The following is a 21,686-nucleotide window of genomic DNA, read 5'->3' on the forward strand; positions in this document are numbered from 1 at the left end:
ATGACACGAACACAAAAAACACCATCCTGGCTTAATTCACTTGATTGCCGGATCAGGATCCTCTCCTGAGCTAAGGGTGAGGATCCTCCTGAGCAAATTCATAGGACCGTTCAAATTTTATCTAACGGTTACAATTATTATAACTTTTAGAGGCCCCCATTTGTAACCCTTAGATAAAATTTGAACCATCCGATGAGTTTGCTCAGGAGGATCCTCACCCTTAGCTCAGGAGGGGATCCTGATCCTTGATTGCTACCCATCAAAAACGAAGAAATGGTGTTTGATTGCCAAGTGTCTTCTCCGTGACACATGTCATCCAACGATCAGGATTATATGCTATGGATGGCGGTTGGACGTGAAGCTCTTAGATAACGACCGCATCCAATCCCATAGAAGTAAAAACTGTAAAATTCCCGACGGCTTTTGTTGTAGAAGCCCTGGAAACAGCCAGAATAAACGTGACCAAGTCAAAGTAATGGCGCCAAAGGCAACCAGAAATCAAAGTCCGCCGTCCGATCCTCAGGGAATGTTCGCCGGAATGGTCGTCTTCTTAGTAGAAAACGGCGTTCAGAGTCGCCGTTTACAGGTCTGAAACTCACAGCTTCTCCACTCCATAACCCATGTTTTTTTTTTCTTACTTTATGTTTTGAGAAATTGGTCCGTAAGATTTCAGATTTGGAAGCAAAAATTGGTCCAAATGGGGGCCTCCATTGAGGAACAGTTAACCAAAAAGGTCACTCACATACTTGCTGTGAGCCCAAAAGCCCTCTTAGAACGAGTGGGCAGTGAGAAATTGGCTAATTTCAAAGGAGTGAGTAATTTTTCACCGTTTGATTTTCCTTGAGTCTTTGTAATTAATTTTCAATTGGGTACTTTTGAAAAGTGTAATGCAGTATAATAATTCTTCAAAGTTCCAAACTTTGGGTGATTTGCAGAGTGTTTTGGTTTATCAGTGGCTTGAGGACAGCTTGAGCTCAGGAAAATTGGTGTCTGAGGATTTGTACCCTCTAAAATTGGAAGCAGAAAAGTCTTCCAGTGATTATGTTTCGAGCGATGACGAAAAACCAAAACCGAAAAAGAGAAGATCATCTTCTCCTGGTGATGAGTTGGTTCAGACCTCAATACCCAAAACCCACGAAGCGCCAAATAAGGATCAGGTTGCAGCATTGGAGTCAACCGTGCCCTACTACAGCCCACCTGATTTAAATAGGAACATAACCGAGATTTTCGGGAAACTTATCAATATATATAGAGGTGGGGCATATGTAACATCTAGTTGTTTGCTTTGCATTTTGGTTTTTCAGGATTCTGATGTTGTGTGGTTGTTTCGTGTGTTGAAATTAAAGCCTTGGGTGATGACCGAAGATCATTTAGCTATTACAAGGCTATAGCGGTTATAGAGAAGCTACCTTTCAAGATTCAAAGTATGGACCAAGTTAAAGACCTACCCAACATTGGAAAGTCAATGCAAGATCATGTAAGTCAATGTGCATGATATAGGTTTGTATGAAGAGGATATATTAGCTTAATTTCAATCTTTGAATATGTTTGTGCAAAGTACATGTCACTAGGTGTCTTTTGTGAAGCCGTGAGCCTTCTGAAGTATGGTTAATGTTTCCATCACAAACGGATTGTTAGGGTGAGAAATTGTTTTTAGTTGCTTAAATTGTTATCAGTTTTGATTCTAAGTGAGCCTTCTTCAACTTCAAGCTTCCTATTCTGAGAATATGCAGATTACTTCTCTGTGTGGAATGGTGAGTTTTTTTAGTTTGTCCACTTGATAACAGAAGCTGTTGATCTGTGATTGCAGATTCAGGAGATCGTGACTACTGGGAAGTTATCCAAGTTGGAGCACTTTGAAACAGATGAAAAGGTGTTGGAAAGATCCTCAGTAAATTTATGATTTCAGTATTCTGCTGCTAATTTGAAATCTGAACTCTTATGTCATATAAATTGTAAATACACTACTTCACTTATGATTTATGTTTATGGGTGTGTAAATGTGTAATATACATACATGTATATGATAAAAAGAAGTCATATCTTATCTATATCAACAGAGGTTGATTGGGGAACGCAATATTTGAGCTAATTCTGAGTCCACAACTTCATTTCGTTATTGTGTTGACGATTCTGGTTTCTCCTTTCGGTTAATGGATTGCAGGTACGAACAATCGCCTTATTTGAGGAAATTTGGGGTGTTGGTCCAGCTACGGCATTGAAATTATACGAGAAAGGATACCGCACATTAGATGAATTGAAGAATGAAGATTCATTAACTAAATCACAGAAGTTGGGGTTAAAATATTATGATGATATCAAACAGAGGATCCCACGTCACGAGGTCTAATTATAATGATGTTTCCTGATTTCTATGCTGACTTGAGTTCTTTTTACCCACAAAAATTGGTGCTTTTTATATTCTATAGGCTGAAGAGATGGAGCGCCTTCTACAGAAAGCCGGAGAAGAAGTTTTGCCTGGGGTAAGCATAATTACGTTTGATTTAACTGCTATGTGAGGCAACAAAGAACTGGTGTAATAGAGAGAATGAACTTAACTTCAGTTTGCATATTCACGCTGGTGTTAAACAGCTGCCATATTGTGGAATTAATTGAGCCAAATGAATCTATGCTTTTATAATCCCTTATTTAGGTACGACTGTTATGTGGATCAATATAACATCCATTGACGCATTCCTTAAAAGCATTACTCTTGCACACAATTACAGCATTGGCTTCCATTCTAGTTTGTGGCTTTAATTTTTGTACTACACGTAGGTGGTCATTGTATGTGGAGGCTCGTACAGACGTGGGAAAGCTTCTTGTGGGGATCTCGACATTGTAATTACGCATCCTGATGGAATGAGGTATGAAAGCGGTAATTTCTCATCCCTTTATTTTCTTTGCACTAAGAAATACTGATATGCATGTTTCTTAAGATCATAATGTAGTCGTTTTCTTAATATACTGGTCAAGTTCCTGGTTTTAATTTTGGAAAGTTTGATGTACTTTGGTCTGTGTTTTCAGTCATAAAGGCTTTTTACCAAAGTATGTAAAGCATTTAAAGGATATGAAGTTCTTAAGGGAGGATTTGGTTTTCAGTACCCATAGTGAGGAGGTAACATGATTTTTTTCTCTGTTTATGCGTTTCTTTTCACGACTTTTCCAATGTACATATGTCAGTGTTACAGACACGGGGTTGTAAATTGAATTCAGGTTTCCACCTACTAGTTGAATGGTGGTAACTGTAAGAAGCTTTTGGCTTGTGTCGAGTCAAATGCTGCAAAAAGTAATTATACGTGTCTTAGTTGTTTTAATAGAATCATCTGACTTCAGAAAGCATAGCCCATGTAATGTCTGCATAACCCTAACGTGTTTCTTGGTTTATTATTCCATGTTATTCAGAAAGCATAGCCCATGTAATGTCTGCATAACCCTAAAGCATAGCCCATGTAATGTCTGCATAACCCTAACGTGTTGCTTGCATTAACTTCTTTATTCAATAACGTGAGCAGGGTACTGATTCCGGCGTCGACACATATTTTGGGCTTTGCACATATCCTGGACGAGAGCTGCGGCATCGCATAGATCTTAAGGTTTTTGTTGGTGATATTTATTTCATGTTTATTACTAGAAACATTTAGCAGCAGTTATTTTTTCTCCAAATTTTCATTGCCTTACGGTAATATAGGCACTCAAATCACATATTCGTACACTTACGCTATTGTAGTATATCCCTCCTCTTGGGGCATAACGGCCCTGGGTGATTGTTTTTATACTACATGCTTTGCTTTTATAGGTCTACCCACGGGAAATATATGCGTTTGGAATAATAGCTTGGACAGGGAATGACGTATTGAATCGGAGGTTTGTTTACTTCATTGACTTCTACACTATTTTAAGCATAGTTTCTCATATTTGAAGCATGCTCAAATTAGAGGGAAGAAGAAACATTTTTGATTTGTTAGTCTCGTAGTTCTATAAACAGAATGTCCAGGACTCATTGACGCCATGTTTTCGAGAACATTCTCTGTATCATTTCTCTCATACCCGTTGGGCAGTATTGTATACAATTATCATTTGAATCCTTGTTTTCTGATGTGTCATATTAGGGTAATTGTCATTCGCACATATGCTAAGCCGAAAAGTTTGTAAATCCTATCTATGAATGCAGGTTGAGATTACTAGCTGAATCTAAGGGATTCCGGCTTGATGACACAGGGCTGTTTCCAGCCACGCAGGGCTCTTCTGGCGGTAAACGGGTAAAGGCCTGTTGTTTTTGGGGTCTTTCGACCACACTTTGCATCCCTTTCACGGTTCGCTTAGAGCCTGCTTGTATCATTTCTGTTTCAGGGAGCGAGGGCTAGCGCAAGCTTGAAGTTTGATACAGAAAAGGAGGTGTTTGATTTCCTCGGGTTTCCTTGGCTCCAACCGCAAGACAGAAATCTGTGAAATGTGTGAATGTTTTGTATGAGTTGTTTATTCCTGTAGACATAGGATCCCTTGTAAATCATGTAGCTCTTTTGTTTTCTCTAATTTATTTTGGACAGCCAAATGCGCAGCGATAAGTCTCCAAAAAAAAACATAGGAAACTAATGAAAAAGACTTGAAAAACTTTGAGTATTAATGATAAGGATAAAATAAAGGGTAAAGTGAATAGTACTAGGATTGATTTTTTAGTGTAAAAATGTGGTTTTTCGTTAAAATGAACAGTACTGAGAGCTATCCGTTAAAGTTCTCATAAAAACATTTGTACTCGCATGTTATTGAAAAAATCCAACTAGGTTCCATGAGCAGCCACGTAACGGAATAGCTTACATTTGTCTTTTTATCAAACATTGACTTCATTGACAGACGAAGATGGTACATGAGATAAACATAAAAACATGATGCGATTAGTTTAGAAGGGTAAAATATGAATAATACTTGGCTACTTAAATATGAGTAGGAACTTCTACTCAAAATTCTTAATATTTTAATTACAGAGCTTTGTGCTTATAATCAGAATCGTTCATACTATGAATCATTCTGTAAAGATCATCTCTGTAAAAAATAAATTAAAACTAAGGTCGTTTAGTCAATTTATTGTAGCAAATACATAGGCTGTTCGTAATGTTTTTATCAATACTGTTCAATTGTTTTTAGACAGTTTGATGACTAAACGATCTTTGTTTTAATTGATTTTTAGTAGAGGTGATCTTTATATAATGATTTATAATATGAACACTTTTTTATTATAAACATGAAGTTTTATAAGTTGACAACGAACAATTTTGAGAAATTTTGAGTACTAGTTCCTACTATTTTTTAGTAACAAAGTATTGTTCCTAAAATATTGTTATTTCTTGAAAGAATTCAGTAGTCACATGTTCTTTATTCCAAATTAACCCCCTGGGACTGGGGGCTCAAATGCAAATGTGAAACAGTTAGAGGCCCTTTTGAGAAATCCAAATCCCACAATTCCACGAGTATATACGGCATAAGGTTTTAGAGGAGGTTTTAGATAAGAGAAGAAGGAAAGAGATGAGCTGGGCAACTGCAGCTCCGCTTCTATCACTGCCTTCTCCCAAGCTTCACTCTTCCCCTTCCTTCCTCTCTTCTTCTTCGTCTTCGATTTCGAGTGTTAGGGTTTCAAAAACAAGTAGTATACATTTTTCTTCTGCTTCGCCATTTTCGTCCTCAGAAAAGCACCAGATATGCAGAGCAGCGGGCGAATACAAATTTCCCGACCCAATTCCTGATTTCGCTGATGCCGTACGTTTTATTTTTTATTTTTTATAATTTTAAGAATTAGTAGTCATTTTTCTCATAAAGATTTGATTTTTATTCGATTTCTGGGTGTTTTTTTTGGGTGCAGGAGACAGAAAAGTTCAGGACCCATCTGCTGAACAAGCTCTCGAAGAAAGAAATGTATGAAGACTCTGTCGAAGAAATCGTAGGCATCTGCACTGAGGTACTTCAACGGCTTTCCGATTTAAACTTGCATCAATCTATCTTTTTAGACTCTTTAAATTGCTGAATGTCTATGTTATGGCAACCAAAATATGTTACATCGTGTTATAGCTACCAAAATATGTACATCACATTGTTGTCTTTCGGGTGGCTCGGCCTGAACTTGGCTATTTCGATTAAATTAGACTAATGTTCTGGCCGCTGTTTGATGAACTTATTAAAATCCGAGACGATGGACCAAACCCCACCTATTGTGTCCCTGTGCAATTGACATTTTTAGACTACGCACAATTGGCAGGCACGTTTTTCGCTGTTACATAGCAGCTAGGTGGATTTGGGAAAGGTTCATTCAAAACAAAAATGCAGGATTTGCATGTTACGGTTTCTGGATAACGGATAACAGAACTGCTTTGTGAATCATTTCTTAGGTGGCTTGGTATTGCTGTGCTTTGAAAAAAAATTGCTTCTGCTGTGCTGTGAGAATAAGCTCATTTTTGCTGCTTCACGTTTTTAGCATTTTTTTCACCCAAAACTGTGAAAATAAGCTGTTTTTAAGTGTTTACCAAACACATTTTTTAGCTCAGCTGTTTTTTGATACCCACTTTTTATAAAAGCACCTCAGTACCAAACCAGTACTTATAGAAATGTTTCAAAGCCGCTTCTGCTGCGTGTGGATTTTAGATACTTTATATCATCTCTAGGGGTAAGATTCATGTTGATTTGTTGGAGTATATAGGCACTAAACTATTTTCCCTGTGATGATTCTTGTCAACAGATATTCAGTACTTTCTTGCTTACCGAGTATGGTGGTCCTGGGACACTCTTGGTGGTTCCATTCATTGACATGGCTGATACTCTAAATGAACGGGGATTACCTGGAGGCCCCCAAGCAGCTCGTGCGGCAATCAAATGGGCGCAAAATCATGTCGACAAGGACTGGAACGAATGGACTGGTGGTGATGAAAGTTAACAGGAAGCTCAAGCTCGTGTTATGCAAGGTTGTTTCGTTGTAGTTTGCTAGTTTAAGGATAGGTTATGGAGTTGATCAAGCAGTTTTGGTATCTGTTGTGCTTGTAAAACCGATGGCAAGGGAAATTTGGAAGTGTATTAGTTGCTTTTGTTGTAACATTATGCTGTGAATCTGTTCCTGGTCTATCAATAAAAAGCTGTTCCTTCTTCCTTATGGTCCGGTCATCTTCTATCATTCGGTGGTGAAATTCGCATATTTGTTTTGAATGTTTTTCGTAAATCCAAGGCTTAATCCAGTTTAATCGAAATCATCTTTCTCCCCAAATGAATTCACTCGCTGATTTGTTCTCGTTGGAAAACTTCGGCCTATCTTGGATAAACTCCTCAAGAAACGGAGAATGCGGTGGCGTAAGGCCTGCTGGAACCCGACTCTAGCCTCGGATTTCAGGTTGATTCTTGAGCCACTCTCACTTAATGGCGTGCAAAGACCTTAGTCATGATTAATTTTTGGTATCACCAGTTGTATACAATCATGTTTATCTTTGTCAACCACCAATAGTTCCTCTATTGGACGAACTCATGGTAAAGGGTCTGAAAAGATAAAACAAAGAATAAAACAATTTGCAATGGAGTCCCACATCGATTAGGAGAAGCACACCAACCATCCAAGACGTATTACATAATGCTTCTCCAGCTGACAGTTATAATCACGGAGCCGTGCGGTGAGCACAAAGCGAACTATTCTTTCGCCTTTTACTAAAGAATACCGTGTGTGCACCGCTAATATCGGCATACGCCTATTTTTTAAAGGGTACTTTAACTTTGAAGTGCCCTGCAAATTACAGTCTAGTGTTTGTTTCTAAAATGCGACTGGTGTAATGTGGCATGATTCTCTCCAGTTATCCATGTATGTCTGGAGTAATGGTATTTTAAGATAGTATTTTGAAGATTCGTTTGGAAGTGTTTTCAACACAGGTGTAAGCAAGCATATAGAAAGTACTTCAAGTGCTTTTGGAACCCAAGATCATTTTCTTTAAAAGCGTTTTCATTTATTTTAAAAGCACTTTCAAATGAGCCTATATTTGTTCCGAAATTGTTTGGAACATTTGGATTTTGCTCTGAGTGGATGTCGAATTTTATTTGAGTGTACCAAAGTTGGAAATTATGAGATCGGAGTTGGTCCTAAACCCTGAACTGGCTGTGACTGTAGAACCATTTGCTGCTGTTGAGGGGCTTTGCTAATGAACATTAGGTTAAGAGTGAATTCTTCCTTTTAATTCAAACGCCTACATGACAATACGTTATTAGTTTGGCAGCCACATTAGCGTCCAGAATGTAGTCAACGCAGAATTACGAATAATATATCATATTAAGACAATGCTACTCAGTTTGACACTTCCCCAAAAGCACTTGAGTGAAACCAGTAACACATTCATAGATACTTTATATCATCTCTAGGGGTAAGATTCCTGTTGATTTGTTGGGGTATATAGGCACTAAACTATTTTCCCTGTGATGATTCTTGTCAACAGATATTCAGTACTTTCTTGCATACCGAGTATGGTGGTCCTGGGACACTCTTGGTGGTTCCGTTCATTGACATGGCTGATACTCTAAATGAACGGGGATTACCTGGAGGCCCCCAAGCAGCTCTTGCGGCAATCAAATGGGCGCAAAATCATGTCGACAAGGACTGGAACGAATGGACTGGTGGTGATGAAAGTTAACAGGAAGCTCAAGCTCGTGTTATGCAAGGTTGTTTCGTTGTAGTTTGCTAGTTTAAGGATAGGTTATGGAGTTGATCAAGCAGTTTTGGTATCTGTTGTGCTTGTAAAACCGATGGCAAGGGAAATTTGGAAGTGTATTAGTTGCTTTTGTTGTAACATTATGCTGTGAATCTGTTCCTGAGGTCTATCAATGAAAAGCTGTTCCTTCTTCCTTATGGTCCCGTCATCTTCTATTATTCGGTGTTGAAAATTTTAACATCTTCTATTATCCCGTCATCTTCTATCAATGAAAAGCTGTTCCTTCTTCCTTCTTCCTTGTGCATCCGGCGTGTTGTGTGACCGCCGTATGCCACTGAAGCTCAAGGGAAAATTTTATAGGACGGCAATAAGGCCGGCGATGCTGTATGGCACAGAATGTTGGGCGGTGAAACATCAACACGTACACAAAATGGGTGTAGCGGAGATGAGGATGCTTCGTTGGATGTGTGGGCACACGAGAAAGGATAAGATTAGGAATGAGGATATCCGGGGTAAAGTAGGAGTAGCCGAAATTGAAGGAAAGATGAGAGAAAATCGGTTACGGTGGTTTGGACATGTGCAAAGAAGGCCTACTGACGCTCCGATTAGAAGATGCGACTATGGGACAGAGGTTCAGGGCCGAAGGGGTAGAGGAAGACCTAGGAAAACTTTGGAAGAGACTCTAAGAAAAGACTTAGAGTACTTGGATCTAACGAAGGACATGACACAGGATCGAGCACAATGGCGTTCTAAGATTCATATAGCCGATCCCACTCAGTGACTTGGATTTTCCAAGTCTCCAACCAAGAAGTTTTCCTCACTCGGGAAATTAAGGGAACACTACCCCAACCTACATGCTCCACTCAGAAAGCTTCAACATACAAGCTTCAACAAAAGAAAATTCAAAGAACTTAGCGAAGAAGGCTTTGGTGTATTTAACACAATACGTTGAAATGAAGAAAAGCTTATTTATTGATATCCCCGATACGCTACAAATATGTACATATACATGAGTCAAAATAAACACACAAGAGGGAGCCTTCACAAAGGTTGCTTAGGAGAAGTCTCAGCAGTCGGTAGAGCCCCAGAAAGAGAAGGCACCGGAGGGGGATCATTTGGAGCCTCAGTACTGGACAAAACCCTAGAAGGAGGAGGCATCAGAGGTTGATCATTTGGAGCTTCATTACGCGGTACAGCCCCAGAAGACGAAGGCAATAAATGCCTTTGGAACAAACCCACAAATCTCTGATGATCAAGTAAAACCTGACCATCAGTTTCCTTCATCTGGTCAAGCTTCCTCTTCATGTTTGTAGCATAGTCATGTGCGAGCCGGTGCAACTGTTTATTCTCATGCTTGAGCCCTCTAATCTCCTGTTTGAGACTCATCACTTCAGCCGCCAATGATTCAACTTGGCGGGTTCGAGCAAATAGGCGTTGGGCCATATTAGACACAGAACCTGCACACTGAACACTGAGAGCCAGCGAATCCTTAACAGCTAACTCATCAGACCGTTTGGAAAGTAGTCTGTTATCTTTGGGAGTGAGAAGGTTCCTGGCCACCACCGCAGCGGTCATATCATTCTTCATCACGGAATCCCCAACGGTAAGAGGACCAGTTGGGGAGACAAAGGATGGGCGCCATATGTTGTCTGGAGAAGGCGGGGCTGCCTCTTCAACAAGGTTCAAGTCAAAACGACGGTCGGAGGGGCCAGACATTTTCAAAGGTGTTGAAGAGAGAAGAGGTCGGACAAATCAAGATCTTAGAAGTGCAAGAATGAAGCTTCTACTGGTGGAGATTCAAGTGTGCTTTGGAACTTAATGCCAGCCTCTATAAAAATCTGCACTCGACGGAGCTTCAGAAATCAAAGAGGCGCCTGCTCAGAAATCGAAGAGGCGTTTGCTTTCTCAAAAGTTGGGCTGCTTAGAGATCACGAGGGTTGATCTCAGAAATCGAAGAGCCGTTTGCTTTCTCAAAAGTTGGGCTGCTCAAAGACCACGAAGGCCGATCTCAGAAATCGAAGAGGCGCTCGCTTTCTCAAAAGCTGGGCTCCCTAGAGACCACGAGGGCCGATCTCAGAAATCGAAGAGGCACCTACTTTTCCAGCCTTGTCAGCACCTGTCACACGCACACTCAGCTTTGCGGAAATTATGGGCATTCTGTCAAAGACTTCTGGGGAAGTAGAAAACACATGAATCTTACTGTTCAATCACCCACTTCCCACACGCAACAATAAGCTCATGGGTACCACAGATAACTTTGCCAAAGTTCTCTGCCAAAGTTGAGCACGTGAAGCTTGCAGCTCCCACTACATCGCTCTGACCAAGAAGGGTAAAAGAATAGCAAAGAAACAGCACTAACAAAGTTTAGACCCATAAATTTTGAAGGTCTAGCTACCATATTATTACCCACAAGGGTAAAGGAACAGTACCACTGCTGGATAATTGGAAAGTCCATGTATGTCAACCTCTATGCTTCGTGGCAAGGTAGACTAGCAAACATGCCCAACCTTTACTCACATTCGAGAAAACACTCCCAATAAGATTGCTTGCTCCAAAATCGAAGAGGCACCGTCCTCCGAATCTAAAGAGCCAGACTCCCAACATGACTACTTTCTTAAAAATCGAAGAGAGGGTAAAGGAACAGTACCATTGCTGGATAATTGGAAAGTCCCTGTGTGTCAACCTCTGTGCTTCGTGGCAAGGTAGACTAGCAAACATGCCCAACCTTTACTCACATTCGAGAAAACACTCCCAACAAGATTGCTTGCTCCAAAATCGAAGAGGCACCGCCCTCCGAATCTCGAGAGCCACTCTCCCAACATGATTACTTTCTCAAAAATCGAAGAGACACTGCTCCCCGAATCTCGAGAGCCAGACCCCCAGCATGATTGCTTTCTCAAAAATCGGTGAGGCACCGTTCTCCGAATCAATCGAAGAGGCGCTCGCTTTCTCAAAAGCTGGGCTGCTCAGAGACCACGAGGGTCGATCTCAGAAATCGAAGAGGCACCTACTTTTCTAGCCTTGTCAGCACCTGTCACACGCACACTCAGCTTTGCAGAAATTATGGGCATTCTGTCGAAGACTTCTGGTGAAGTAGAAAGCACATGAATCTTACTGTTCAATCACCCACTTCCCACACGCAACAATAACTCATGGGTACCACAGATCACTTTGCCAAAGTTCTCTGCCAAAGTTGAGCACGTGAAGCTTGCAGCTCCCACTACATCGCTCTGACCAAGAAAGGTAAAAGAATAGCAAAGAAACAGCACTAACAAAGTTTAGACACATAAATTTTGAAGGTCTAGCTACCATATTATTACCCACAAGGGTAAAGGAACAGTACCACTGCTGGATAATTGGAAAGTCCCTGTGTGTCAACCTCTGTGCTTCGTGGCAAGGTAGACTAGCAAACATGCCCAACCTTTACTCACATTCGAGAAAACAGTCCCAACAAGATTGCTTGCTCCAAAATCGAAGAGGCACCGTCCTCCGAATCTCGAGAGCCAGACTCCCAACATGACTACTTTCTCAAAATCGAAGAGAGGGTAAAGGAACAGTACCATTGCTGGATAATTGGAAAGTCCCTGTGTGTCAACCTTTGTGCTTCGTGGCAAGGTAGACTAGCAAACATGTCCAACCTTTACTCACATTCGAGACAACACTCCCAACAAGATTGCTTGCTCCAAAATCGAAGAGGCACCGTCTTCCGAATCTCGAGAGCCAGACTCCCAACATGATTACTTCCTCAAAAATCGAAGAGACACTGCTCTCCGAATCTCGAGAGTCAGACCCCCAGCATGATTGCTTTCTCAAAAATCGAAGAGGGCATCGTTCTCCGAATCTCGAGAGCCAGATACCACAGACCACTTTTTCAAAGTGCTCTGACAGAGTTAAAACATGTGAAACTGGCAGCTCCCACTACCGTGCTATGACCAAGCAGGGTAAAGGAATAGCATTACTACTTGTTGTTAGGGAGACGCCTATATATGTCGACCTCCATCCCCAACGGACAGGCAGACCTGCAAAAATGCTCAACCCTTCATCATATCTGAGAGGGCACTCCCAACAAAGCCTTTCGAAATATTCAGCTTTCTTTCCCCCCGATAATACCTCTGCAAACAAGCTATACTAGAGCAAGAATATCTCATATCATCAGGGTTAAAAGCAAGAGTATCCCATATCATGCTTTTTCCCTGTTTTTTCTTTTGGCCTTGTTTTTACCTGCAAGACAAGGAGAAAGAGAGCAATCAGTCAGCACTTGGAATCAAGCTTCCAGCCAGGAACTGACTGCCTGGAACCCCTTACCTGATTACTTACCTGGCATTGCTCTCGAGTACTCATCTTCATCATCTTATGTTTCCAGGGAAGATTCCGCATCTGCTTGAAGAACAGATAGGGCAAGTGCGAAGGATACAAGGAAGCATGTGGAGACAAGCGTAACAGCACACGTGCCGATACATCCATTACTCTGTCAAAAGCAAAAGTATCCCATATCAGCAGGGTGGAACGTACTCTAGATTTGATGGACTTGTTTTGACCCTCAAATTCTTCAGTCGGCCTTATACTCTGGAGGAAACCAGAAAACCCTCCAGCTCAGTTCAAGAATAAGCCTGTGGAAAGTTACTTCTTCAAAAGCAAAAGTATCTCATATCATCTCTTCTCATTTTTCTTCTCTTTATCCTTCATGCTGCTGCAAGATGGGGAGAAGGTGAACAATCAGTCGGAGCTCTGATTGCTTACCTTGTCTGTCAACGCTTTCAGCAGACCCCCTAGCTCGGCGACTTGGGGGACTCCTACTACATGGTTTGTCTCGCGCTTGACCAAGCCTGAAACTACAAGTAAGCTTCAAGTGAAATTGATACATTACCTTGTGCATCTCCACCAGTTAAAGATACCACCCCTGGATGGAGGAAGAGTACTTCCAGAGAAGATGCCACATCTACCTATGAGACAGATAAGGCAAGTCAAGACGACACCACACTCCGATACTTAGAAGTTTCGTGATTACGAGATCATTCTCCCACAATATTTCCTAATGTCATTTGTACTAAATCATTCACTCGTACTCACTAAAGGAGAGCTTGAACCTATGTACTTGTGTAAACCCTTCACAATTAATGAGAACTCTTCTATTCCGTGGACGCAGCCAATCTGGGTGAACCACGTACATCTTGTGTTTGCTTTCCTATCTCTATCCATTTATATACTTATCCACACTAATGACCGGAGCAATCTAGCGAAGATCACAAAAAGCGACCGTTTTCGTTACCTAGGATCTATCTTGCAAGAGAACGGAGAATTAGATGGAGATCTCAACCATAGAATACGAGCTGGATGGAAAGAGTGCATCCGGCGTGTTGTGTGACCGTCGTAGGCCACTGAAGCTCAAGGGAAAATTTTATAGGACGGCAATAAGGCCAGCGATGTTGTATGGCAGAGAATGTTGGGTGGTGAAGCATCAACACGTACACAAAATGGGTGTAGCGGAGATGAGGATGCTTCGTGGGATGTGTGGGCACACGAGAAAGGATAAGATTGGGAATGAGGATATCCGAGGTAAAGTAGGAGTAGCCGAAATTGTAGGAAAGATGAGAGAAAATCGGCTCTGGTGATTTGGACATGTGCAAAGAAGGCCGACTGACGCTCCGGTTCGAAGATGTGACTACGGGACAGAGGTTCAGGGCCGAAGGGGTAGAGGAAGACCTAGGAAAACTTTGGAAGAGACTCTAAGAAAAGACTTAGAGTACTTGGATCTAACGGAGGGCATGACACAAAACCGAGCGCAATGGCGTTCTAGGATTCATATAGCCGACCCCACTTAGTGGGAAAAGGCTTTGTTGTTGTTGTTGTTGTTGTTTCGCATATTTGTTTTGAATGTTTTTCGTAAATCCAAAGGCTTAATCCAGTTTAATCGAAATCATCTTTCTCCGCAAATGAATTCACTCGCTGATTTGTTCTCGTTGGAAAACTTCGGCCTATCTTGGATACACTCCTCAAGAAACGGAGAATGCGGTGGCGTAAGGCCTGCTGGAACCCGACTCTAGCCTCGGATTTCAGGTTGATTCTTGAGCCACTCTCACTTAATGGTGTGCAAAGACCTTAGTCATGACTAATTTTTCGTATCATCAGTTGTATACAATCATGTTTATCTTTGTCAACCACCAATAGTTCCTCTATTGGACGAACTCATGGTAAAGGGTCTGAAAAGATAAAACAAAGAATAAAACAATTTGCAATGGAGTCCCACATCGATTAGGAGAAGCACACCAACCATCCAAGACGTATCACATAATGCTTCTCCAGCTGCCCGTTATAATCACGGAGCCGTGCGGTGAGCACAAAGCGAACTATTCTTTCGCCTTTTACTAAAGAATACAGTGTGTGCACCGCTAATATCGGCATACGCCTATTTTTTAAAGGGGTACTTTAACTTTGAAGTGCCCTACAAATTACAGTCTAGTTTTTGTTTCTAAAATGCGACTAGTGTAATGTGGAATGATTCTATCTAGTTATATGTTTGTCTGGAGTAATGGTATTTTAAGATAGTATTTTAAAGATTCGTTTGGAAGTGTAACACATAGTGCTTTTTAATAAAAATGTTTTCAAATGAGCCAAAGTTTGTTCCGAAATTGTTTGGAACATTTGGATTTTGCTCTGAGTGGATGTCGGATTTTATTTGAGTGTACCAAAGTTGGAAATTATGAGATCGGAGTTGGTCCTAAACCCTGAACTGGCTGCTCTGCTGTGACTATTGAACCATATGCTACTGTCGAAGGGCTTTGCTAATGAACATTAGATTAAGAGTGAATTCTTCCTTTTAATTCAAGCGCTTACTCGGTATAACAATTACGAAACCCTTGATTGAAACCATATTATCGTGTCGACATTGGTTTGTGGATAGATCGGGACACCACAATGACAATGCGTTATTATTTTGGCAGCCACATTAGCATTCAAAGTGTAGTCAACACGAAATTATATGATTTTAAGATAATGCTACTCAGTTCAACACTTCCAAAAGCACTTGAGTGAAACCAAATAAAACATTCATAAGAACTAATTACAAATCTGGGGGACCTCGATCCATAAGCTCTTCCCTATCAATGAAACGCTCCAGCAACTTTCTCCTGCAAAACCAAGCAATCTTCGGACTTGCCACAGATGTCGTAGCGCCGCTTGGCAACGTAAAGGGTCTAAAAAGATAAAAACATAGAATAAAACAATTTGCAACGCAGTCCCATATCGATTAGGTGAAGTGCACATACCATTGAAGACGTACTACATAATGCTTCTCCAGCTGATTGTTGAAATCACGGAGCCATGCGGTGAGCACAAATCGAATTATTCTTTCGCTTTTTACTAAAGAATACCGTGTGTGCACTGCTAATATTGGCATACGCTTATTTTTAAAGGGTACTTAAATAAGAAGTGCCCTACAAATTACAGTCTAGTGTTTGTTTCTAAAATTCGACTAGTGTAAATTAGTATGATTCTATGCAGTTTCCCATTTATGTCTGGAATATTGGATTTTGAGGGCTTATTTGGAAATTCCTTGGTGTTTTGATGAAATGTTTTCGGGATTAATTTTTAGTAAAAATACAAGTGAATCTTAAGCATTTCAAATGCTTTTAGAACCCAAAACATTTTCCTCTAAAAGCGCTTTCAGTCATTTTAAAAGCGAACAAGCAATAATTCTGTTTCCAAAGTGTTTGGAATATTTGGATTTTGTGAGTGTACCAAAGTTGGAAATTATGAGATCGGAGTTGGTCCTAAACCCTGAACTGGCTGTGACTGTTGAACCATTTGCCGCTGTTGAAGGTTTTGTTAATGAACATTAGAATAAGAGTGAATTCTTCGTTTTAATTCAAACGCCTACATGACAATACGTTATTATTTTGGCAGCCGCATTAGCGTCCAAAGTGTTGTCGACGCAGAATTTCGAGTAATATATCATTTTAAGACAATGGGAAATTACGAGTAATATATCATTTTAAGACAATGCTACTCAGTTTGACACTTCCAAAAGCACTTAGTGAAACCAAGTAACACATTCATAAGAACTGATTACAAATCTGGGGGAGCTCGATCCATAAGCTCTTCCCTATCAATGAAACGCTCCAGCAACTCTTTCTCTTGCAAAACCAAGCAATCTTCGGACTTGCCACCGATGTCGTGGCGCCGCTTGGCAACGTAATCATAGATCATCTCTCTCAGAGGAGTCGGGATCACCATGAAAGCACTCAAAGCAGAGTAAGGGAGAGGCAAGTAGGACAATATTCTCAGTGCAGCTGCAGAAGAATCATGTCAAATGAAATTTCAAAAGATGGAGTACGACAAGGTTGCAAGAATCTAAAGCTAATGCCGAGAGATTCTAACCAGTAGAGCCTTGGTGGTAAAGCCCCGGGCCTTCGACGAACAAAAATCGACGAAGAACGTCCTCTCGATCAAGACCACACAATCTCAGGTAAGGCTCGGCAGCCTCCGATTGGACGCAGCAGAATTTGATCTTCCTGTACTTGTCTGCTTTGATCACCCACTTCACCCCTGTTTGCAACAACATTTCAGACCAAGACCCAATTTCCCAATTCGGATCAAATTGAAAACCCTAGAAATTCAAAGGGGAAATGGGATTTCTGAAATACCTCCATGGCAGAGATGGCAGACCCCATCGTACACCACGACGCCTGGCTGAAGGATAGTGGGTAGCATGATCTTCGCCACCGCGGAAGCAGTCGGGTTACAGTAGATGGGCACGTCGTCATCTTCTTCTTCGCCCATGTCAGCGAGGTCGGCAGCAGTGCTCGAAACGACGTCCTGCGGAAACGGTGTTTTGGAAGAAAATAGACATTTAAACGAAGGAGATGGAGAAGAAAGTGAAGCTCTTGTTTTTGTAAGTTTCGGCAGCAATCTGATCAGCCTTGCCGCCGTCATCTTTGGCTCTGGTTTTTGAGGGGTTTTAGCGGCGGCACCGACTGTCGTTCATGAGTTTAAGTTCCCATCACTCAACTGACGAAAGAAAAAGGGATCGCATCATTTTTAGGGCCATGCCTTCCTTGGTCCCCAAGTTATGGGTTTCAAAATTTAACTCAATTTGTTCGTTTTCACATATTAGGACGTATCTCATTGATTAAAACGGATATGCTTTTCTAAATGTTTTCAAATACGAATCCTCTTTCTTTGTGGTTTGAAAAGTTACGGGCTTCAAAATTTAACTCAATTTGTTCATTTTCGCATACTAAGACGTGGCTACATTGACTAAAACAGTTATGTTTTTCTGAATGTTTTCAAATATGAATCCTCTTTCTTTGCGGTTTGAATTAGTTTAACGTAAAACTTTGTTTTTAATACATAAATGTTATTTGTCTAACTTGACGATTGCTTTAACGTTATTTGAGTCGAATAACCGTAAATTAAGCTAGTTGGCCAGACAGCATGTTCACCTCTTTGTACTCAAATTGGAATCTACAAACATTTATTTAGGCATCGAGATGGACATTAGAAGATTACATGAAAGTATTGGTCATATAAATATGGTAGAAAATCACATGGTGTCTGCTTATAACACCGAATTTTATAACGTCGGATAGCTTTAGAAGAGACCTGAGGTTGAAAGCTTTGTCCAATTACAACAAATGAATTGATTCCAAGCAAATATTTCGTCGTATAAATGGTGGGAAAAGCACATTGTATCTGCTTTTGTTTAATGAAAGATGATAATTGGTTCGGCGAATCGAACTTCACATAAGGCTTTATCTTTTCTGTATGCTGAGGCTTCCAAATCCCATCTTTGCAGGGTGCGAGTTTGCAAAACTGAATCTCCCTTTTGCATCACGAGTTACATGACCGCGGGTGCCGCTCCCCGGCTCTACCAACGTTAGTAGATGGGGAATAGGGGGTAGGTTTCTCAGCTGAAATCATTCCTGTGCTGCTAATTAATGCCACATGAACCACATAGTAGCAAAGCATCACCGAAGACACACTGGTCGTCATACACACAGCTGGAAGCCCAAAGATCCTGAACTTATCAGGGTCTAATCTTCGAAAAACTCAGTCACCTGCATCAACACTCAACTTGAGGACAACGAGTAACAAAATTCGTAATGATCATATTAACTTTCTGTTTGATATCAACGCGAAAATACCCAGCAGTAGACCGTGCTTTAAACCACTTCCCAAACTCCTCCTCTTGGACTTGACCGTCTGCATAGCAAACAGATACTGATAAATTAAATTGGTTGGTCAGATGACCGTATGCAGATTGAAACCTTATAAATGCAAATTCAGAATTGAAAGCCTCACTGCTAAGACGGACTGCCAAGTTTGCTTGAGCATCTGCCTCCGAATTTTGTTCCTTTGGAAGTCAAGAAAATGTCAAAACTTCATAACCATCCCCAATAAGGTGGTAAATTACTGGGTCTGGGACAGATGAGCAATTAACAAGAAGTGCAACCCGTAACCCACAAAATTATCGTATAACACAAAATATAAACAGAACCAACTTCACCCACCCTGAGAACATGACTGATCTGGAACGAGATAAATTTATCCTTCAGTTCCTTCACCTCTTCACACAAATCAGACATGTTTTGGTTTCGGACCTTCCATAATCCCTGAACCTGTTCCCATAACACCCACAGTTACACACTTGCGGAACAAAAGGAACTGACAACTACATATAAGGAAGGAAAGGTCCTTTAAGAAAGTACAACACTACACAGCTTCTTTTCAAGCTTAAAGACCGAAACAGAATATGCATCAGATCAAATTTTCTTTTTCAAAATCAATCAAGACAAGAGCAACCTAAAGATGATGGCATTGGTATTTAAGAACATCAACCAGTATATGCAGGTTAGTGACTGAATTTGCCAAAAACCGTTTTAAACCAGCAAAAGTACGCCAAAGGATAACAATTCAAGACAACCAAATATAAGATAACAAGGTCATTAACAAACCTGCATACAAACGAGTTTGGAGTCACCCTTGATACGAATCTTAGTAAAACCTTTCTTAAGAGCATATTTTAGCCCTAGAATCAGAGCTCGGTACTCAGCAACATTATTGGTTCTAACACCAAGACCTTCATGAATTTTACAAATCTACAGAAAAAGAATGGTCAGAGAGAAGATTTTTCATGTGTTTAAATATAGACAAACCCCTTAGGAAAAATACTTACCAAACTTCCATCATCAGCACGCAACACAGCTCCAGCACCCGCTAGTCCAGGATTTCCTTTTGATGCACCATCAAACTCAAGAATACAGGACTCCTAACAATATGACATGACCACAAAATCAATTGAGGAAATCCCAAAAAGAGGCATAGTAGTTCATATATGTAATATCTAAATAATAAAAAATATAGAAATATTTTTCCAACCGTCAAACATCGCCAAATATTCAACTTACAGTGTCCAAGGGTGGCGATTCAGTGAAATGTTCTATTTCGACATGCTTTCTGAATTGGTCTTCTAATATGGAAGTTGAACCAATTACTTCCTGCAAAGCATCGAAATGTGTAGTAGAGACTAAAGTAGCCAAAACAATTAATGATACAAAACAAGCCTAACATTTGAATATGGATAAATAAGGAAAAAAAATTACACAACGGCTAGAAACACACAAAATCATTCTTGTACATAACGAAATAGTAACACTGAAAAAAACACCAAATTTTCCGGTAGATACTCGAAATTTCAGAAATAAGGTACTAATGACATGTCCAAGACATCTATTGTTGTTCATTTTCTTGAACAAGGGTATTCCAGTTCAGAGATAGCTATGATTCTGAACTTACCACATTTTCCGACCCAGGCACTTCACGGGGTCTCTTTTCGGATGCATCCAGCGCAGATGTTTCATCTTTTGAAGATGTTGGATCCTAAAACGAGAAAGACAACAACATAATCCTACACCACTGCAAAGCCAATCCATAAAAACAATAGCATCTCTTGGGCAAAATTACATTGTTATGTCCCTCGAGACCAAGTAAAGCAACTCAAAACTCGCACAAACAACTACTATGCCATAAATTGCAAGTTCATTTCGAAATGGGAAGGCGGAAAAATCCGCCTTTCGGAATTGCAAAACGGAAGTAACAAGTGGAACTCTTACTTGAAAAGGGCAATGCAGAAGCTTGCCGAAAAGATCATCCTTCAAATCCTCAGCTCTGATGGTGTAAATTGCGTTCTTAAGTCCAAACGAAACGAGATAATCTTCAGTTTCCTCAGTCAAAGAGTACCCTTTGTACACACTAACGGGAGGATCAAATATCTACCACAATTCAAAAATTCAAAAATAAATAGGTAATAATATTGAAATTAAACCACATTTTAATTCATTCAACCCAGAAAAATAAATAAATAAAATTATGAAATTACCGAAGAACCAAGCTGGGCCTGGCAATCGCTGAAGCTCTTGTAAACACCGACGATATCCCCTTTACGAACTACATAAAAGGCGTCCTTTTCCGGTTCAGTAGCCGGTTCGGGTTCGGACTTTCTTCGCGAACGAAGCGCCGTCGTCTTGCTGCTGCTGCTTCGAGAGGAGTAGAGCTGGACATGGAGTCTCGTTGATTCTAAGTTGATAGACTTAATCCCAATCGGACGGTTGAATTTTGTTCTCCAGGGAAGAGGTGTGCACAGATAAGAACTCGCCGCCGCGACGAAGCAAGACTTGGTTCGGAAAATGGCGGTTGTGCAGGACGAAAATTGCGACAAGCAGTTCATCACAGTTACCAGAGGACGATGGATTGTGCAGGATTCTGAAAACAGAGAGGCCACAGGGCCGGAGGCAGAGCAGAGAGTCAAGGATATGGGTTTTTTACTGGGCCAACTCGCTACGGACACTAATCGCAAATAGTGGGTTGTCGGCAACGGCCCAGTTATTCGTCTTGAATAGCTCGCCCATCTCATAAATCATAGCGCAACCCTACACTAAAATCTCACTTGAATCAATGGACAATGCGATGATAATAAACATCTGTTCTTTAATAAAAACGAATTGTTGATTGTCTTTGAATTAG

At 40.7% G+C, this 21,686-nt stretch overlaps 4 protein-coding genes and 3 non-coding genes across 11 annotated transcripts; 5 read left to right on the forward strand and 2 right to left on the reverse strand.

Moving 5' to 3' along the window:
* The first annotated feature begins 363 nt into the window (after positions 1-363).
* Positions 364-4,555, forward strand: LOC103425492 (DNA polymerase lambda). 2 transcript variants are annotated; one of them, XM_008363574.4, is made up of 13 exons: positions 364-586; positions 674-811; positions 936-1,254; positions 1,347-1,477; positions 1,811-1,873; positions 2,165-2,344; positions 2,430-2,483; positions 2,779-2,867; positions 3,028-3,118; positions 3,516-3,596; positions 3,800-3,867; positions 4,175-4,262; positions 4,354-4,555. In XM_008363574.4, exons 1-13 carry the CDS (start codon positions 476-478, stop codon positions 4,450-4,452), a joined length of 1,512 nt encoding a protein of 503 aa, XP_008361796.3. In that variant the 5' UTR covers positions 364-475; the 3' UTR covers positions 4,453-4,555. The 2 variants fall into 2 exon arrangements, with proteins under 2 accessions (XP_008361796.3, XP_008361797.3); XM_008363575.4 differs by having other exon boundaries at positions 398-586; positions 667-811.
* Positions 4,556-5,480: 925 nt separating this feature from the next.
* Positions 5,481-8,863, forward strand: LOC103425493 (protein PLASTID REDOX INSENSITIVE 2, chloroplastic). Its single transcript, XM_070815340.1, has 3 exons — positions 5,481-5,754; positions 5,858-5,953; positions 8,454-8,863. Exons 1-3 carry the CDS (start codon positions 5,524-5,526, stop codon positions 8,646-8,648), a joined length of 522 nt encoding a protein of 173 aa, XP_070671441.1. The 5' UTR covers positions 5,481-5,523; the 3' UTR covers positions 8,649-8,863.
* Positions 7,634-7,753, forward strand: LOC114822359 (U5 spliceosomal RNA). The gene has a single exon (XR_003770435.1). It is a non-coding gene; the product is annotated as a U5 spliceosomal RNA (small nuclear RNA).
* Positions 8,864-14,987: 6,124 nt separating the features above from the next.
* LOC114822360 (U5 spliceosomal RNA) lies at positions 14,988-15,107 on the forward strand. Its single transcript, XR_003770436.2, has one exon. It is a non-coding gene; the product is annotated as a U5 spliceosomal RNA (small nuclear RNA).
* Positions 15,108-15,981: 874 nt separating this feature from the next.
* On the forward strand, positions 15,982-16,099 carry LOC114822358 (U5 spliceosomal RNA). Its single transcript, XR_003770434.2, has one exon. It is a non-coding gene; the product is annotated as a U5 spliceosomal RNA (small nuclear RNA).
* Positions 16,100-16,619: 520 nt separating this feature from the next.
* Positions 16,620-17,729, reverse strand: LOC139192923 (uncharacterized). The gene is made up of 3 exons (XM_070815836.1): positions 17,309-17,729; positions 17,043-17,210; positions 16,620-16,954 (listed from the first exon to the last, which is right to left on the reverse strand). Exons 1-3 carry the CDS (start codon positions 17,595-17,597, stop codon positions 16,731-16,733), a joined length of 681 nt encoding a protein of 226 aa, XP_070671937.1. The 5' UTR covers positions 17,598-17,729; the 3' UTR covers positions 16,620-16,730.
* Positions 17,730-18,169: 440 nt separating this feature from the next.
* LOC103402976 (uncharacterized) lies at positions 18,170-21,628 on the reverse strand. Of its 4 annotated transcripts, none has more exons than XM_017323706.3 (10): positions 21,043-21,620; positions 20,777-20,935; positions 20,460-20,543; positions 20,072-20,161; positions 19,840-19,932; positions 19,619-19,762; positions 19,175-19,282; positions 18,966-19,017; positions 18,809-18,884; positions 18,170-18,721 (listed from the first exon to the last, which is right to left on the reverse strand). In XM_017323706.3, exons 1-10 carry the CDS (start codon positions 21,574-21,576, stop codon positions 18,718-18,720), a joined length of 1,344 nt encoding a protein of 447 aa, XP_017179195.3. In that variant the 5' UTR covers positions 21,577-21,620; the 3' UTR covers positions 18,170-18,717. The 4 variants fall into 4 exon arrangements, with proteins under 4 accessions (XP_017179195.3, XP_008339991.3, XP_070671251.1 ...); XM_008341769.4 differs by having other exon boundaries at positions 18,809-18,866; positions 21,043-21,613; XM_070815150.1 differs by lacking the exon at positions 20,460-20,543 and having other exon boundaries at positions 21,043-21,628.
* Between the last annotated feature and the right edge of the window lie 58 nt (positions 21,629-21,686).

The sequence above is a fragment of the Malus domestica genome, chromosome 16 (genome assembly GCF_042453785.1).
Source record: "Malus domestica chromosome 16, GDT2T_hap1".
NCBI classification, from domain to species: Eukaryota; Viridiplantae; Streptophyta; class Magnoliopsida; order Rosales; family Rosaceae; genus Malus; species Malus domestica.

Bases quoted from the DNA above. Each gene is read 5' to 3' on its own strand.
- LOC103425492 (XM_008363574.4), top strand. From the start codon at position 476: ATGGCGCCAAAGGCAACCAGAAATCAAAGTCCGCCGTCCGATCCTCAG. The intron at 1,478-1,810 runs GTAAGTCAATGT...CTGTGATTGCAG, and splicing joins GAAAGTCAATGCAAGATCAT to ATTCAGGAGATCGTGACTAC. The intron at 2,868-3,027 runs GTATGAAAGCGG...CTGTGTTTTCAG, and splicing joins ACGCATCCTGATGGAATGAG to TCATAAAGGCTTTTTACCAA.
- LOC103425493 (XM_070815340.1), top strand. From the start codon at position 5,524: ATGAGCTGGGCAACTGCAGCTCCGCTTCTATCACTGCCTTCTCCCAAG. The intron at 5,755-5,857 runs GTACGTTTTATT...TTTTGGGTGCAG, and splicing joins TTCCTGATTTCGCTGATGCC to GAGACAGAAAAGTTCAGGAC. The intron at 5,954-8,453 runs GTACTTCAACGG...TCTTGTCAACAG, and splicing joins TCGTAGGCATCTGCACTGAG to ATATTCAGTACTTTCTTGCA.
- LOC139192923 (XM_070815836.1), bottom strand. From the start codon at position 17,597: ATGACGGCGGCAAGGCTGATCAGATTGCTGCCGAAACTTACAAAAACA. The intron at 17,211-17,308 runs GTATTTCAGAAA...TGTTGCAAACAG, and splicing joins CTGCCATCTCTGCCATGGAG to GGGTGAAGTGGGTGATCAAA. The intron at 16,955-17,042 runs GTTAGAATCTCT...ATTCTTCTGCAG, and splicing joins TTACCACCAAGGCTCTACTG to CTGCACTGAGAATATTGTCC.
- LOC103402976 (XM_017323706.3), bottom strand. From the start codon at position 21,576: ATGAGATGGGCGAGCTATTCAAGACGAATAACTGGGCCGTTGCCGACA. The intron at 20,162-20,459 runs GTAAGTTCAGAA...GATGCTTTGCAG, and splicing joins TGCCTGGGTCGGAAAATGTG to GAAGTAATTGGTTCAACTTC. The intron at 19,763-19,839 runs GTAAGTATTTTT...CTTTTTCTGTAG, and splicing joins GTGCTGATGATGGAAGTTTG to ATTTGTAAAATTCATGAAGG.